The sequence below is a fragment of the Limanda limanda genome, chromosome 19 (assembly GCF_963576545.1).
Source record: "Limanda limanda chromosome 19, fLimLim1.1, whole genome shotgun sequence".
Lineage (NCBI taxonomy): Eukaryota > Metazoa > Chordata > Actinopteri > Pleuronectiformes > Pleuronectidae > Limanda > Limanda limanda.
The window spans coordinates 20,373,765-20,388,417 of record NC_083654.1 but is presented as its reverse complement, the minus strand read 5'-3'; the positions used below and the strand labels follow the sequence as shown (position 1 = coordinate 20,388,417).

General features: G+C 50.9%; 1 protein-coding gene across 1 annotated transcript in view; it reads left to right on the top strand.

Moving 5' to 3' along the window:
- Positions 1-635: 635 nt before the first annotated feature.
- Positions 636-14,653, top strand: part of cica (capicua transcriptional repressor a) — a 37,629-nt gene continuing 23,611 nt past the window's right edge. Inside the window, exons 1-5 of the mRNA XM_061092416.1 lie at positions 636-780; positions 4,156-7,842; positions 8,598-8,874; positions 12,905-13,036; positions 14,056-14,209. Coding sequence (XP_060948399.1) covers positions 4,354-7,842; positions 8,598-8,874; positions 12,905-13,036; positions 14,056-14,209 — 4,052 coding nt within the window. The 5' untranslated portion in view covers positions 636-780; positions 4,156-4,353. The remainder of the gene's footprint in view (positions 781-4,155; positions 7,843-8,597; positions 8,875-12,904; positions 13,037-14,055; positions 14,210-14,653) is intronic.

Below are 14,653 nucleotides of genomic sequence, written 5' to 3'. Positions count from 1 at the left end.
TCTCTCTCTCTCTTCTCTCTCCCCTTCCCTCTCCCTCACTTCTCTCTCTTTCTCACCCTCTCTTCTCTCTCACTTTCCCTCTCCCTCACTTCTCTCTCTCTCTCACCCTCTCTTCCCTCTCCCTCACTTCTCTCTCTCTCTCCCTCTCTTCTCTCTCACTTTCCCTCTCTCTCTCTCTCTCTCGCTCACCCTCTCTTCCCTCTCCCTCACTTCTCTCTCTCTCTCTCACCCTATCTTCTCTCTCACTTTACCTCTCCCTCTCCATCTCTCTGTCTCTCTCTCCATCTCCCTCCTCTCTCTCCCTTCTCTCTCTCTCTCCCCCCTCCCCTCTGTCATGTGTGCAGACAAATGAAGGAGGGATGAGAGGAAGAAGGGGGCGGGTCTCAGACGTGCCCGTAGCGGCTCCCCATTGGCCGCCGCAGCTCCGCTCTCCCAACAGCTGTTCTGTGTTTTCCCACACGCTGATTGGCTGCCGCAGCGCGTCCATCACTCTTACTTTGACGCCCGGCCCCGCCCCCGCCCCTCTTCCTCGCCCTCCCATTGGCTACTGTACGCGTTCGTGCGCTCTGATTGGCCGGCCGGGCTGGTTGTCAAGGCGTCGGGTCTTCATTCACCATTTTGCGACTGTAGTGTAGAACACACCGGAGTTTTCTCCTCCGGTGTTTTCAAGTTGCTTCGCCGGAGGAACGATGACCGGACGCCGCCTGGCAGCTGCGGAGCGGCGGCCCCGGTGCCCGGTGTGACCCGGCGGACTCACCGGAGGGGAAGTAGATCCTGGAGGTGAGTAGGCTCCGTGCCGCGGCTCCACAGCGGCTTGTTGTGCCGCTGTCAGGCCGAGCCTCCGCCGCTGCTGCCGGGCGGAGGGTCGGCGGAGGGTCGGCGGAGACTCGGCGGAGTGTCGGTGCCCCGGTGCCCGCCTCGGAGCGTCTGGCCCTCGGACTCGAACCCAGCCCGGACCCGGTGTCTCCCTCCCTCCCTCCGCGCGGGGGGAGGAACAGGGAAGAGCCCCAAACTTTTCCACTAGAAATTAAATCCAACGCCATAACAGCCGCTGGACTTCCTGTCATGTCCAACTCCTGTCATCCCTCCTCTTCCTCACACATCCCCCCCCCCCCCCCCCTGTTGGAGTTAACGTGTATTTCAGGGCCTCCTCCTCTTCCTCTTCCTCCTCCTCCTCCTCCTCCTCACTTCACTTTCTCCCCCCCCTTTCGCGTACAACCGACGACGCGGCGCTTTAGCTCCAAGTTGCCCGGGCAGCTTCGCCTCTCCTCCCCGGACGCTGGTCCCTCCCGGTCGGGCCTCTCCGGTCCCACTTTGTCCGCCGTCGCTTCCCCCAAACTTCCCCCGAGTGCCCGGGGTCCTCTCGCCCAGCCCCGTGGTGGTCGTACCGGAGCTATTACCCGGTATCAAGGCCCAGCCGTGCCCGCCGAGCCGGTGCTTCCTCCCCCCGGTGGCGGCGCGGAGCAGGTCCCCCAGCGGCCTGGTGTGTAGGAGGCCTCGGCCCTGTGCTGTGGAGCAGGTCCGGTAGTAATCCACTACACACTCGGTCCTACCGGGTCCTACCGGGCTCGACCACAGGTGACGACACCCCCTCCCGTAGTGTGCATGTTGAGCTTTGGGCCTGGTGCAGATAAAGTTAGCAGCTGTTGTCCAGGTTGGATTAGAAGTGTGTCAACATGTAGGAGAGTCGTGCATGTGCAGCCGGGGCCTGTGGAGGAGCAGGAACCACAGACTGTGGTAATAACACTGTTATTCACTCCGAGGAACCGCTGCAGTTTGCAATGGCTCAGAAATATTCAGTTTCAGATCCTCGATCCTCTCTGCAGGAGGTTGGGAGATGGTTCATGGCTCTGGGAAAGTTTACAGCACTTTGTGGGATTCGATCACACAGACAGATGTGGACTTTATTGATCCCAAATTGGAATATTACTGTGTTACAGCAGCATGTCAAGGGCATCGCACATAAAGGGAAGTAGCATTAGTAGTAGTGTAATAATATATATGGCAAATATTTGTGGGGAACATGTAGTTGAGGCCTGTGGCTTCATTATCAAGTTAGCACAACTCATACTTTGTGTAGTAATCCTTTGTTTTTCACTTTCTTTCGGCCCAGTTGTGGTGAATAAACAAATAATAATTGACCCGATTGATTACATAAAGTACATTTTGCAGTTCCGTGTTTTTGCGTTATATGACCTCGTTGCTATACCTGCAGCCATGTTTACTATGTACTCATGTTGGTCTTTATACAGGAGAGTAAACACAGTTCTGCAGTGTAAATATCTCTGAACTTGGTACTTATGTACTATATATAAACCTGACGAGTAGAACGTGCTCTGCCACTATAGCTCCCATACGGGCGTATATACATGCTCCATATTTCACAGAGGGGGGTGTGAGTTGCATCAGTTTGTCTTTACGCTGTTATCATAAGGCCCATGACTCTGACACCAGCTGTTGTACACAGTACACTACTGAGTAAACACACGTAGCATACCTCTTTCATGACCAAGTAAGGCCGGCTGCCAAATTATTTTATGGTGGCTGCTCCACGGCTGTCTGTCCTAAATAGGGATTTGCATAGGGCCCGGTGGTGGCTGGGCAGCTCTGATCACAGCGGTGTTTGCTGTGTGTGGCCTTGAGACACGCTGGTCTGGGTTTCTCTCTGCCGCCGAGGTGATGTGGCAGATATTAAAAGGACCTGACTGAGTGAAAGCCTTCGCAGACCAAACAGGAAGGAAGCAAAAAGGAAAATGAGAAAGAGACGGGTGGGAGGACGAGCGTAGAAACAAGGACAGACATGTGCGTTTAAGCAGACAGCCACTGACAAGTCGACATGCCTGCTGGTGGGTGATCCACATCAGACCAGAGCGAGTGTCTCAGGTGCAGGTAGAATCCTCTTAAAGATGACAGAGCATATCGGGGACGTGTGGATTCTCCCTCTTCTACACGTGTTGTTCACATCCCTCCGGTGCTCGTCACTCTGGAGAGAGTCTTGTATTGGAAGAAATGAGGCCGAGCTCACAGCAGTCGGGACCCGAGGGCGAGTCCCAGTGTGCTCTCTGCCGCACGGCAAACAAACCAGTGAAATGACAACAAGCTCAACAAGTCCGAAAAAAATCAATCTGCTATACTTTGTAAACTGTGAATGGAAGGGGGGGCAGAATGGAGGATACTCTGAATGACTCGGGCTGGTCTGAGAGTGGAACTGAATGACTCTGGTGTGGAATAACAATTATCCACCGACAACTCGTTTTGCTTCTCCGGACGAGTGCAGCACAGAGAGGATGGAGAACAGATGGAAGGAGAGATGAGAGGTAGAAATCAATATAAGAGAGGCAGAGAGAGAGAGAATGCAGACGGGGGGTAAGCATGAACGTGTAATACTAGCAAAGAGAGAGAGAGAGAGAGAGAGACGGGAGGGAGGGGGGTAAAGTAACGGGAAGTTAGGTAATGGTCTTCCACAGGAAATGGAGTTTGTAGGGGCGGATTGACTCTGCTTTGAAATACATAGATAAAGGTCGCCACCGAGAGAGAGAGAGAGAGAGAGAGAGAGAGAGAGAGAGAGAGAGAAAGGGAGGGTTTCAGTTTGTGAGTGAAGAAGGAATTCCCCCGCCTCTACTGCCTCGGCCAAGGAGTAGTGTGTGTGTGTGTGTGTGTGTGTGTGTGTGTGTGTGTGCGCGCAGAAAGGCTTGTCTGGACAAATTACTCCTCACTATTTCCATACAGTGTTGTAAGCCTACGTTGTGTTTACCCGGCAGTATGCTCTCCTGTTTTTATTATTATGCACCTGGTTTGGACGCAGGCCTTGTGAGATGTGAGTAGAACCTGTTATGTAATGAATTAATGTGTAATGAATTTGTGGATGAGTCACATTCATTACTACTCGTTGCGTACGACAGGGCAGCGTTTAGCAGGGAGTGCGTTTCTTAAAATTCCTGTCGAGTTGTTTATTACATTGTTACGATGCCACCAGGTCCCACGGTGCTTTTATCTTGAAGGGCTTTGATGTGGATGTTTTGGCAGAAGCTTGATTTGGAAGCAGTCTGTCACTTCTGGTGTCACAGCAGTTTGTAGCTGTGCTCGTGTGGTGATGAGGCTTTGAAACGTGATCGTCACATGACTAACCCACACACCCTGTTCCCTCTCTTTCAGGGTCTCTGGAATAAAGTGGACGAGTGGTCCCGAAGTCCAGAAACAAAGACGAGACGGGATGCGAGAGAGGGGGGGGGGCTGTGCAGAGTCGGCAAATAGAAACTAGGCAGAGCGAGAAGAGGAGCGCCAAGGAGGAGATTCTCGGGGAATAAATAAATAAAAAGACTTGTTTGGAGGAAAGACAAGCTAGATGAAAAGATGAAGCCGATTAAGAAGCAGGGCCGCCGCTCGCCGCCCTCCACCCGGGCCAAGGGGGGCAAGCGCCGCGGAGCGGGGGAGGCCCCAGAAGGAGGAGAACGAGAGAGGAGAGACTCGGACGAGAACAGAGACAGAAGCAGATCCCCACAAAACCAAACTCCCTCCACTTGTTTCTCTTCTAACTCGCACTCAGAGTCCTCTCAGGCCGAGCCAATCAGAGAGCGGGACACGGCGGAGGGGGAGGGGCTTCACAGAGAGGGCGCGTCAGAGACGACGGCATCGCTCGTCATGGACTCGGAGAAATCGCTGACACACTCGGACGATCGGTCGGTGCGGTCGGCTGTGAGCGGCAGCAGCCACAGTGACAGTGGAGCTAGCAGCTGCAGTAACAGTAGCACGCCGACCGCCAACAACAGCCCAAACCCCGCCTCCAGCCGGAAAACGGCCACCTTCAAGGCCCGTGTTCCCAAGAAGAAGTACACCTCTGAACACTGTTTGTCTACGACTGCTAGTAACCATAGCAACACTGCCTCCAGCACGCCTCCTCTTCTTCCTCTGAGCGGCGGCGTCCTGAACCACGGGTCCACGAGTTCAGGAAGTGACGTCATCATCGCGCACCACGATGGCGTCGTTCACAGCAGGAGCCTGCTGGAGGACTTCCACAGCAGGACGACGGGAAGGGAGGGGTCTCTGGACGGCTCCCCGGGACCCCCCACTCTGACGCTGGGAGTGGAGAGGCCTACAGGAGGTGAAGGACTGAGAGAGGCGGAGCGGGTGTCGCCCCCCCTGCCGCGCTGCTCCTCCACAGACACCGCCAGCGAGCACTCGGCCGACCTTGAGGTGGCCGGCGACTCACACGCCCTCGCACAGATGTCTGCACACGCAGCCTCCAGCCTCCCGGACGCTCTGTCAGACGCTCTGGCCAAAGGGCTGAAGAATCAACGTGTCCTCGCTCGTCAGCTGCGGAGAAGAAGTGACGAGGAGGGAGGAGAGGAAAGGAGTTACGACGGGGGGAGTTCGGAGCTGGTGTTCCGGGCCGGGGTGGTCCGTAAGGTCAGTGGTGAATTTGGGAGCCTGGAGGTGCAACTGAACGGGGAGAAGATGATGTGTCGGTATCCCTATCGGCATGACAGCCCCCCAGGGGTGGTGGACATTATCCAAGATGCCCCCCCGCCTGGTGTCCATCCAATTCCTATCGGTACCCGCGTGTGCGTACCGTTTGGCAACGAGGAGGGCAGCGTCGGTCACTGGCAGTTGTACCGGGAAGGTGTGGTGACTCAGATCGACACGCACCCTGCAGTGGCCAACCGGTACCGAGTCCTGCTGTCTGAGGGAAAACCTCACTCTGCGGAGGAGGAGGAGGACGGCAGAGCGGCAGCTGCTGCTACCCAGGCAGTGTGGGTCTCCCGGCTAACACTCCGTCTTCTGGTGCCGCCTTGGGACCTGGATCTGCCATCTGTAGGAGGACGAGAGGAAGAAGACAGGGTCAGAGAAAAGGACAGGGAGCGGGAGGACAGGGAGGAGGTGGACGTGGAGCAGGAAGTGTGCCGCCTGAGCCGAGGGATGGCCCCAGGAGGGGGGCCAGTGCTGGGGAGAGGGATTCCCTACCCGGGCATGGTCCCTGTCTCATCCACATCAGGCCACGGTATTGCCTCCCCAGTTACTCCAGCGTCAGTCCTCAGCCTGGCTCCTGGTCGAGAGTGGGAGATTGAGAATGACTTGGAGAGGGAGCGGGACCTCCAGAGAGCCCATGAACGAGAGATGGAGCGAGAGCGAGAGAGGGAGAATCTAAAGCAGCAGCAGCACCAACAGCAGCAACATCACCCATACATGCCACTGACCCCTGAAGAAGACATGGAGGTGTCCCACTTCAACATGGTCCCAATGGGGGCCATCATATCCGGGGCCAAAACGATGGCGATTCCCCAACACCGCCATATTGTTTCCAAGCCCCCGCCTGGCTACCTCAACCCCCACCTGTCTGTGGTGCGCGGCATCGGGATCCCCTCCGCCCACCTAGCCTTGAACCCCCACCCTACTCCTTCACCTATCCTGTTAGGCCTTGATCCAGCAGGAGCAGGAGCTATCATCACCACCCCCCAGCTCCCTCCTCTTCCTCCCATCTCCTCTTCCACTGCATCCTCCTCCAGAGGAGAGAAAGCCTCAGGAGGAGGCTCCAACAGTGGAGCAGCAGGTGGTGGATCTGGATCAGGTTCGACTTCCTCCTCCTCTTCACGGTCCCGCACCCCACTAACAGCCGCCCAGCAGAAGTACAAGAAGGGAGATGTGGTGTGCACGCCAACAGGCATCCGTAAGAAGTTCAATGGGAAGCAGTGGAGGAGACTGTGCTCTCGGGAGGGCTGCTCCAAAGAGTCTCAGCGCAGAGGGTACTGCTCCAGACACCTGTCCATGAGGACCAAGGAGATGGAGGCCAGTGGAGGTGGCCGGGAGAGGGGTGGAGCCAGCAGCACCGGGACTCTGACGCCATCCGACCTCCGTCTTGGTGGTGGGAGAGCCAGCTCAGAGTTCGACTGGGACGAGACATCACGGGAGAGCAGTGAGGCCAGCAGCCGCGGAGGAGACTCACGTCCCCGACTCGTCCTTCCTTCTCTGCTTCCTCAGGACCTCTCTCGTTTCGACTTCGACGAGTGTGAGGCAGCGAGCATGCTGGTCTCCCTCGGGAGCTCCCGCTCAGGCACTCCCTCCTTCTCTCCCATCTCCAACCAGTCGCCCTTCTCCCCTACCCCGTCGCCCTCACCCTCTCCGCTCTTCGGCTTTCGTCCTGCCAATTTCAGCCCCATCACCGCCCCTTCCTCACTCACCCCACGCCGCCATCGCCAGCTCAGCGGCACCAAGATGGGCACGCCGGGTGCCGAGCGAGAGCGCCACCTGTCGGGGATCGTGCCCACGTTTCAGACCAACCTCACCTTCACAGTCCCCATGAGCCCCAGCAAAAGAAAGCTCGACAGTCACCCGCCCCCTCCGCTGCCGACAGTCCAAGACTACCAGACCAAACCGGAGCACCATCAGCTGGTGGGGATCGCCGGAGGAATGGTGGAGCCGCTGCTGGGCCTCAGCCCGGCCGCCTTCAGGGTCCTCTCCCCACTGAGTCAGCCCACAACCCCCTCCTCACTCTCCTTCCCCCGGTCCCGCAGCGCCACCAGCAGACCCCCATCCTCCGCCGCCTCCACCCCTCCGCCCATGCTGGTCTCGCCCACCCCTCCCTCCCCACTGCCCCAGGAGCCGTCACCACGCCGCATCGTTCCCCTTCGTGATTCCCCGGTCATCGTCCGCAACCCCGACGTCCCCTTGGCCAAGTTCTCCGACGGCCCGTTAGGAAGGAGAGAGAGAAGCACGTCAAGGGAGCACAGCCAGCCCCAACACACCGGCCCCCCCGGCCTGCAGGCGCCGGTTCCCATCAACGGGGCCACCACCAACGGGGCGGTTCTCCTGCGCAGCCCCACACTCGTCCTGGTCACCTCCAGCTCGGTAAGAGAATCAGAATTCTTTTATTTGCCAAGTATATTTGCACATACAGGAAATGGTGTCCCTTGGTGTCATTGGTGCACTGAACATAAAACAACAATATAAAAACAACAATATATAACAAAATAGAATAAGATAGAATACAAATATATACAGTAACAGTTATGGGCACGTGCGGTGCTAAGGTGCAGAGATTGGTGATAGTGCCAATAATATATCAATTATAAATTATAAATTATGTGCAAGGGGGTGGGGGGGGGCAGAGTCAGTGTGATGAACCCAGTCACAAGAAAGTCACAATTTCGTGTTGTTGTTTTTTTTGTCTGGCACAACAACCTCTTTATGATGACATTTATCATCCAATCACACAACTCAATTATTTGAGTGTCAGAGGTTCGACTTGTCTTGAGCTTAATGTTCTTATTCGGGTTATGAGAATGAAAGGATACTGAAGGTAGGTTTTACTGATTCGTAACGTTTTTATATTTTAAAAAGTGGAAGTTATGAAAGCTTTTTACCTCTGTCAGCAACTTAAAATATCAAACATAAATGTGACTTAATAAATAAATAATGAATATGGTATTTTTAGTATTACGTTTTCCTCCAAGTCAGCCTGGATTCACAGTAGTGATAATGGAGTTAATGGAGACCCAGACTGACGGCACGATTTTTTATTTGACATTTAGTTGACTATAGTTTTGAAAAGAGAATAAACATATTATTCCTATTAATCAGTTATATTCAATGTCTCCCTCCAGTCCCTGACTCCCGCCACAGTCGGCCACACGTCCCTCTCCAGCCCCTCCACCCCCGGTTCAATGTCCACCTCACTGGGCTCGGTCCTGTCCTCCTCCGGCTCTGGAGGCAGGGAGAGGGAGAGGAAACCCGAGGGACACCAGGACCCCTCCGGGGGGCCGATGCCACAGCCGGTGGCCTGTCACCCCACGCCCACCGCCCTGCTGCCACTCATACTGCCGGCCGAGTCGCCTCACCCGGCTCCACGCAAGCAGATCATCATGGGACGCCCGGGGACCGGTAAGGACGGACGGGGACAGGGCTTGGGACATCATCCTGCCTCTGTGGCTTTGACCTTTGTTCCCGTCAAATGCAAAGTCTGCTGAGCCACAGTTCTGCTGCTTTAGAGTAGGAAGGGATGAGCTCGGGCTTAGTGCCTCTCACTTTCAGTGTCTCTCTCAGGTTACAGGAGTGTCATCAGAGTGCTATGACTATGACTCATGTACACTCTACTATTGTTTGCCAGCAGTGTAAGAAAAGCACAAGTTCCCCTCCTATCAGCTTTTGTTTATTGAGTTGCATAGTTATTCCGTGTGTTTAATTTTAAAGTATTATATAAGTAGTTGAGATATATTCCGTTGCTTTGGGCTGCGTGCTCGGTTGTTTTCTAAGAAATGCTAATTTGTTCAGCGAGCTATTGGAAATGCGCTCATGAAATCAGCCACTGTGGACTCAGGGTGAAGGCAGCTGCATTGATGCAGGTTATAGTTAGAGAGAGAAAGGAAGAGCCACAGGTGATCAAGATAGAAACTGTAGAAAAGGCTGTTCCAGGGACATGTTGTGCCCCGTGCTTCCGTCTGCATCATGTCCTGCATGTACATTTTGGTGATTTAGGGAAGTTAAGTATGTTTATTTTCTCAATTTGTAACATCAGCTCACTCAGAATCCCTGTGAACGTCAGAGGAAGCACAGTGTTGTCTGAGAGAAGATGAAAATCCCTTATCTGAGATTCTGTGCCTCTGTTTTTAAAGAGTCTATTCAGGCAAAAAATCTGTTGTGAAAATATTTTGCCAGCTTTGCGTGCACAGCGCTGCGTGTTAGAAAACTGTCCGCTGAGAAGTAGAGGTGTCTGGGTTCATCACATACTGTGTGCTTGTTTCCATGCCAACCTTGTGATATTACAGTATGGCCAAACTCAGAAAATGTTACTTTGAATATATGAATAAGGAAGATGGTTCCATTTTAAATGCATGACTTCTCATTGTGTGGTGTTGTGATGCAACACTTTCTAGATATGAAAACTGAGCGTTAGTAAGAAATGTGCTGGAATCTGTGCAGAGAGATTTTCAGACACTTGCTCAAACAGTATCATCGATAAACAAAACACTTATATTATAATAAACATTGTGCATTTTTCAATTTAAGCTATACACTTTGGAATTGTTCACAGCTGCAGAATTCTGTTTAGATAAATGACTCACAGTATGAGAATATAATAATCTTTGCCCTCTTAATTTTAATATAACTATCTCATAACCAACTTCTGCTCAAATAATAATTTCTTAACTTGGTTCAAATGATAAAAAATGACTTTGAGTGAGAGTGAAAAACATTTTTCTCGAGGAGCAAAGATCAGAAAAAGATTTAATTTATCAGCCACCGCTGCCTCAACCTGCTGCTCAGTGTGAAGTTTGTGTGAGGTGTGTGTAGCTACTGAGTGCCTGTGTGTGTGCGTGTGCTTGTGTGTGTGTGTGTCAGCATGTGTGAGACAGAGATAAAGGGTGTTCCTCTGAAACTTTAAAAGGTTAAGAATATTGACATGTCTAGACATGTAAGACAGAGCAAGAGTACAGAGGGCAACAAGGACATTAACACCTCCACACACACACACACCTCCACACACACACATCTACACACATACACAAACACACCCACACACTCATTTCTGCGTCCCAGACAATCAGCTGCCTCAGACAGGCCACGGAGGGCAGGTCCACGATGATGTGAATGTGCTTCATCGCTCTCAGCAGCAAAAGGAGTAATCGTATTGCCAGCGTGTTGTCATGGATACACTCTTTCCACCGGTGGAATTAGCGCAGTAAAGCGTCGAGGCCTGAGCTGATTAGCGACGCACACTTTTATTCCTCTCTCCCTCTCACTTCCCTCTCACTGCTGCCAGCAGCCACCTGCCTCTGTAGCGTTAGCGTTAGCGTTTCCACCACCATACATTTTTAACAACACCTCGAGCCACAGCGGGCCCAGGAACACACACAGGCAGAGAGCAGCCTAGGCCCCGGGGCTGAGATCCTTCCTAAATATAGCACCAGCTCAATTGCTGCTGCATTAGCGTCGCAAGATTCATTACTGCTGTCTTTGAACGCGTCTGCGGCGTTCAGCGAGGAAAAGATCCGATGTCCCACGTCGCTACGCAGCTCAGGAGCTCGTTGATGCTCGTTCACACACAGGAGGAATTATTCTGAAACTTCCCCAGTTGTAGTAATGTGTTGTCACAAGACAAGTGGATATCTACAGTTGAGTGGCATCTATTTCCCACTTTAATACAGGAAGGCAGAGGCTCGACCCGTCAGGTGCATGTGTTCATCAGAGGAAGATAAACACCTCAGGAGTGTTGCTGTCTTTGATATTCTTCACAACTCTCTCCTGTCGGTGCTTTTCACTGGAATATTCATGCCTCTCCTCCTCGGGGTGTCGGCAGGTCGTTTGGAAACAAATCTGAAGTTGTATTATTAAACACCTTAAAGGAGGATTTTTTCTCACTGTCAGCGGATCCAATAAGAAAGCCCCAAACAGACATCGTGTTTCCCTTTTCATCTTCAGCCCTTCGATGGCGTTCAAGCACATTTGTTAATTTTCTCCAGTTCCATTCCTCAACTTTCAATTTAACCAAAACATCAGGTGTGAAAGGCGCCTCGGACCACAGACCACAAAAATGTAGTCCAACAAAAAGAGGCGGTGCCAGTTTCGGATCAAACTTAATCCTGGTTTGGTTTGTTTACAGCGTGAAACCACTTTTTTCCCAGAGTTTCAGGAAGTTAAGACGTCATTAAACATTATTATAACAGATAGACCCATGTAGGTTATGACATCAGGACGTACGTATATCAGACAAAACTCTTTAGGGCCCTAAGTTACAATGTGCACCCAGAACTAACCAGGTCAAATGGAAACAATGGAGCAAAGACACAAAGCTTGATTCAGAGTTCCAGGTGAGAAACTGTCAATTTTGCGAATTCAGAATAATCAAAATGTACAATCTATGTGTCTATGTGTTTTTGAGCAAGTCATTAAATCCCTCAAAGATATTTACAGGACCTGTTGTGGGTTTAACAGTGAGACATGTCATCAGAACTATTCCTGGTCTGGTCCACCTAAAGAAAGCCGCCTCTCTCTCTGTGTGTGAAGCGTTGGAATCAGCCTCACTTCCTCAGCTGAAGCTGCTCATGCAAACAGCAGCAGAAACTGTGCAAAGGTTACACAGTGCGGTGATAATAGTCATGTGTCACCAGATCAGCATTTTGAAAAGATCTTAGTCACTGGTGTGTACAACCAACCAGCAGCAGCTGCAGAGCATCACAGACGTATTTACATTTCCCTCCTTGTCCAACTCAGCAGTATCTGGATCTCCATTTTAAATGAGCCAGCGAATGGTTGGCTATATATAGATCCTTTTAATACTTTATTATAAACTTATCTCGGGAAACGGAAACTGGACGTTGCAGCGCCGCAGCTGCAGAGTTCACTTCCAGTTTTATTTCCACCGAAATGAAACTGTTCAGGCCTCAGATTGTCGGGCTGAAATCTTCATTATGAAAATGTGTAACAGAGTCAGAATCGGCTAAATTCTAGTATGTGAATATGGGCAGGATGTGCCACTACACCGTGAAGGACTTTCCAAAGTAGACAATACAGTGTCCATTGCTGTAATATTATCTGTGTTGTACATAAGTGTTTGTTGAAGTTGTAGGATTAGTATAAGTACTCTGGCTTTAGATGATTCCCGCTGCAGAGACCAGTCCAGTTCAGAGTCCGAAGCTCGGCAGCAGCAGGTCTAGACAGCGACTGGTCTCCATTCTGGAATCTTTGTGAATATAATACTGGTTCCCTCATCTCATCTCACTCTGCATGACCCTGAGCGAGTGGCATTATCCTGAGGGAGGGTCCGTGTGTTCTGTGACAGAATACACGACTCCATTCACAGTCTCTGGACGTTTCAGGTCGGACCACCGAGCCCGTTACTGAGGTGGATGCACACGGTGACGTTTCACTTTACTCTCTCCTCTCTCCTCTCTCTCTCTTCACGTTCCCACAGTCTGGACCAACGTGGAGCCTCGGTCGGTGCCAGTGTTCCCCTGGCATTCGCTCGTCCCTTTCCTGGAGCCCAGCCAATCAGGAGCGGCCGCCCAGCCCGCCGACGGCCAGCAGCTTGTCAATCAGAGCAAAGGTAGCAACTGAACTCTTTTTCTCTGGGCCTGACATCACAACACACTGATCTAACTGCTTGTAAATTTGTACTTAAACACCATAAAGTGGTCTCAGACTTTATATACAAGTATATATGTATTTTTATATTTTACTCTGTATTATAAATAAGTATTTCCCACAGTAAAATCCACACAGTGTGTTGTTGTTGTTTCTGAAATCATGTCTGCCAAAACACTCACTCTACGAACCAGCAGCCAAAGCATTGTTTCCCAAAACATTGGCACAGTCAGTGTTCACACTAAATATAATATCAGTCACATCATTTATATAAAACTATTCATGGACTTAATCTCTAAACAGGATTCTTATTTTGATAAAGTTTTGACTGGTGGGAACATCAAATAATCTAAAAACGAATTTGAGGACTGACGTTGCTTTTCCAAACAGCTTCATCTTATTTCAAGTCTTTGAGGTTATTTTTATGAGTTGTAGATGGTTTTAAATATTAAAGATCATAATGGTCGGTTTGTTTTGCCCTGTCAGCAATCAAAAGAATTTGTGAATTGTAAAATGACTGAAAGATAAAGTTGTTTCCAAATTGAACCCGATTTATGACTCAAGAGCAAATTCTTTTTCAGACTCACACGATTCATCTCAGATCAAAACCGACTTCTCAATTCTCCGGCTTCAGTAATCTGTGTAATCCCAGTAAAATAAATAATCTAAACAGCGACAGTTATCTGTAATAACAAGATCTGAATCTTGTATTTACTAGGTTCAAAGACCAAATCCTGTCGTGTACAGAGGGAACATTTCCTTTAAATGTAGATTAATTTGTCGCTCGGATGAAATGTTCTTTTACTACTGCAACACATTATAGCACAGATGTATTCAGAGCTAATCACACCTCCCACAGTCATTTGGCCAGAACAGAGCAGAGCTGCATGCAGGGCAACCCTGCGTTTACGCCTCTACACACACCACACAATGTCATCAGGCTTTTCACTAACAGGCAAATGAATGGCTGTTATTTTTCAGAGCCTCGTTGTGCCGTCGCCCTGGTGAGTGACGGACGGGCCGGCCCCCCGGTCCTGGAGAGGGGATCTCCGTCACGCCCTCCGCCGACCAATGACAATCCTCCTACAGAGAGAGGCGGGGCTGACAGCGAGACGGAGAGTGACACCGATGACCCGTAAGTGCATCGTCCAGGTCGGGTCGAGGGCCGGGGAGCTCATGAAGGGACCTTTCTGTGAACTTCATCTCTTGCTCATTGAAGTTGTTATCTTTTATTGTGTTGGTTGTCAAAGTCTGAATCAAAGGAAGAAGAGAAAGGATTGATTTAAACTCAGGTTTGGAGAACAGAGAGTTTAGAGGGTTTCCCACAGGTCTGGATACTGAGATTGAGGTGTTGTTGTCTTGCAAGTGCAGTAATTTATATCTTCATATTATTTACATACCAAGTCACTGACTTATTGAATGGGATGTCACCTGGTCTGTTTCTTATGTAGCATAGATTTCCTTCGGGATCAATAAATCAGAATCAGAATCAGAATCAGAAGTATTTTATTGCTCTGGAATTTGCTCTGGGTATTGGTGCAAACAATGAACATAGAAACATAAAAACGCAATAAATACA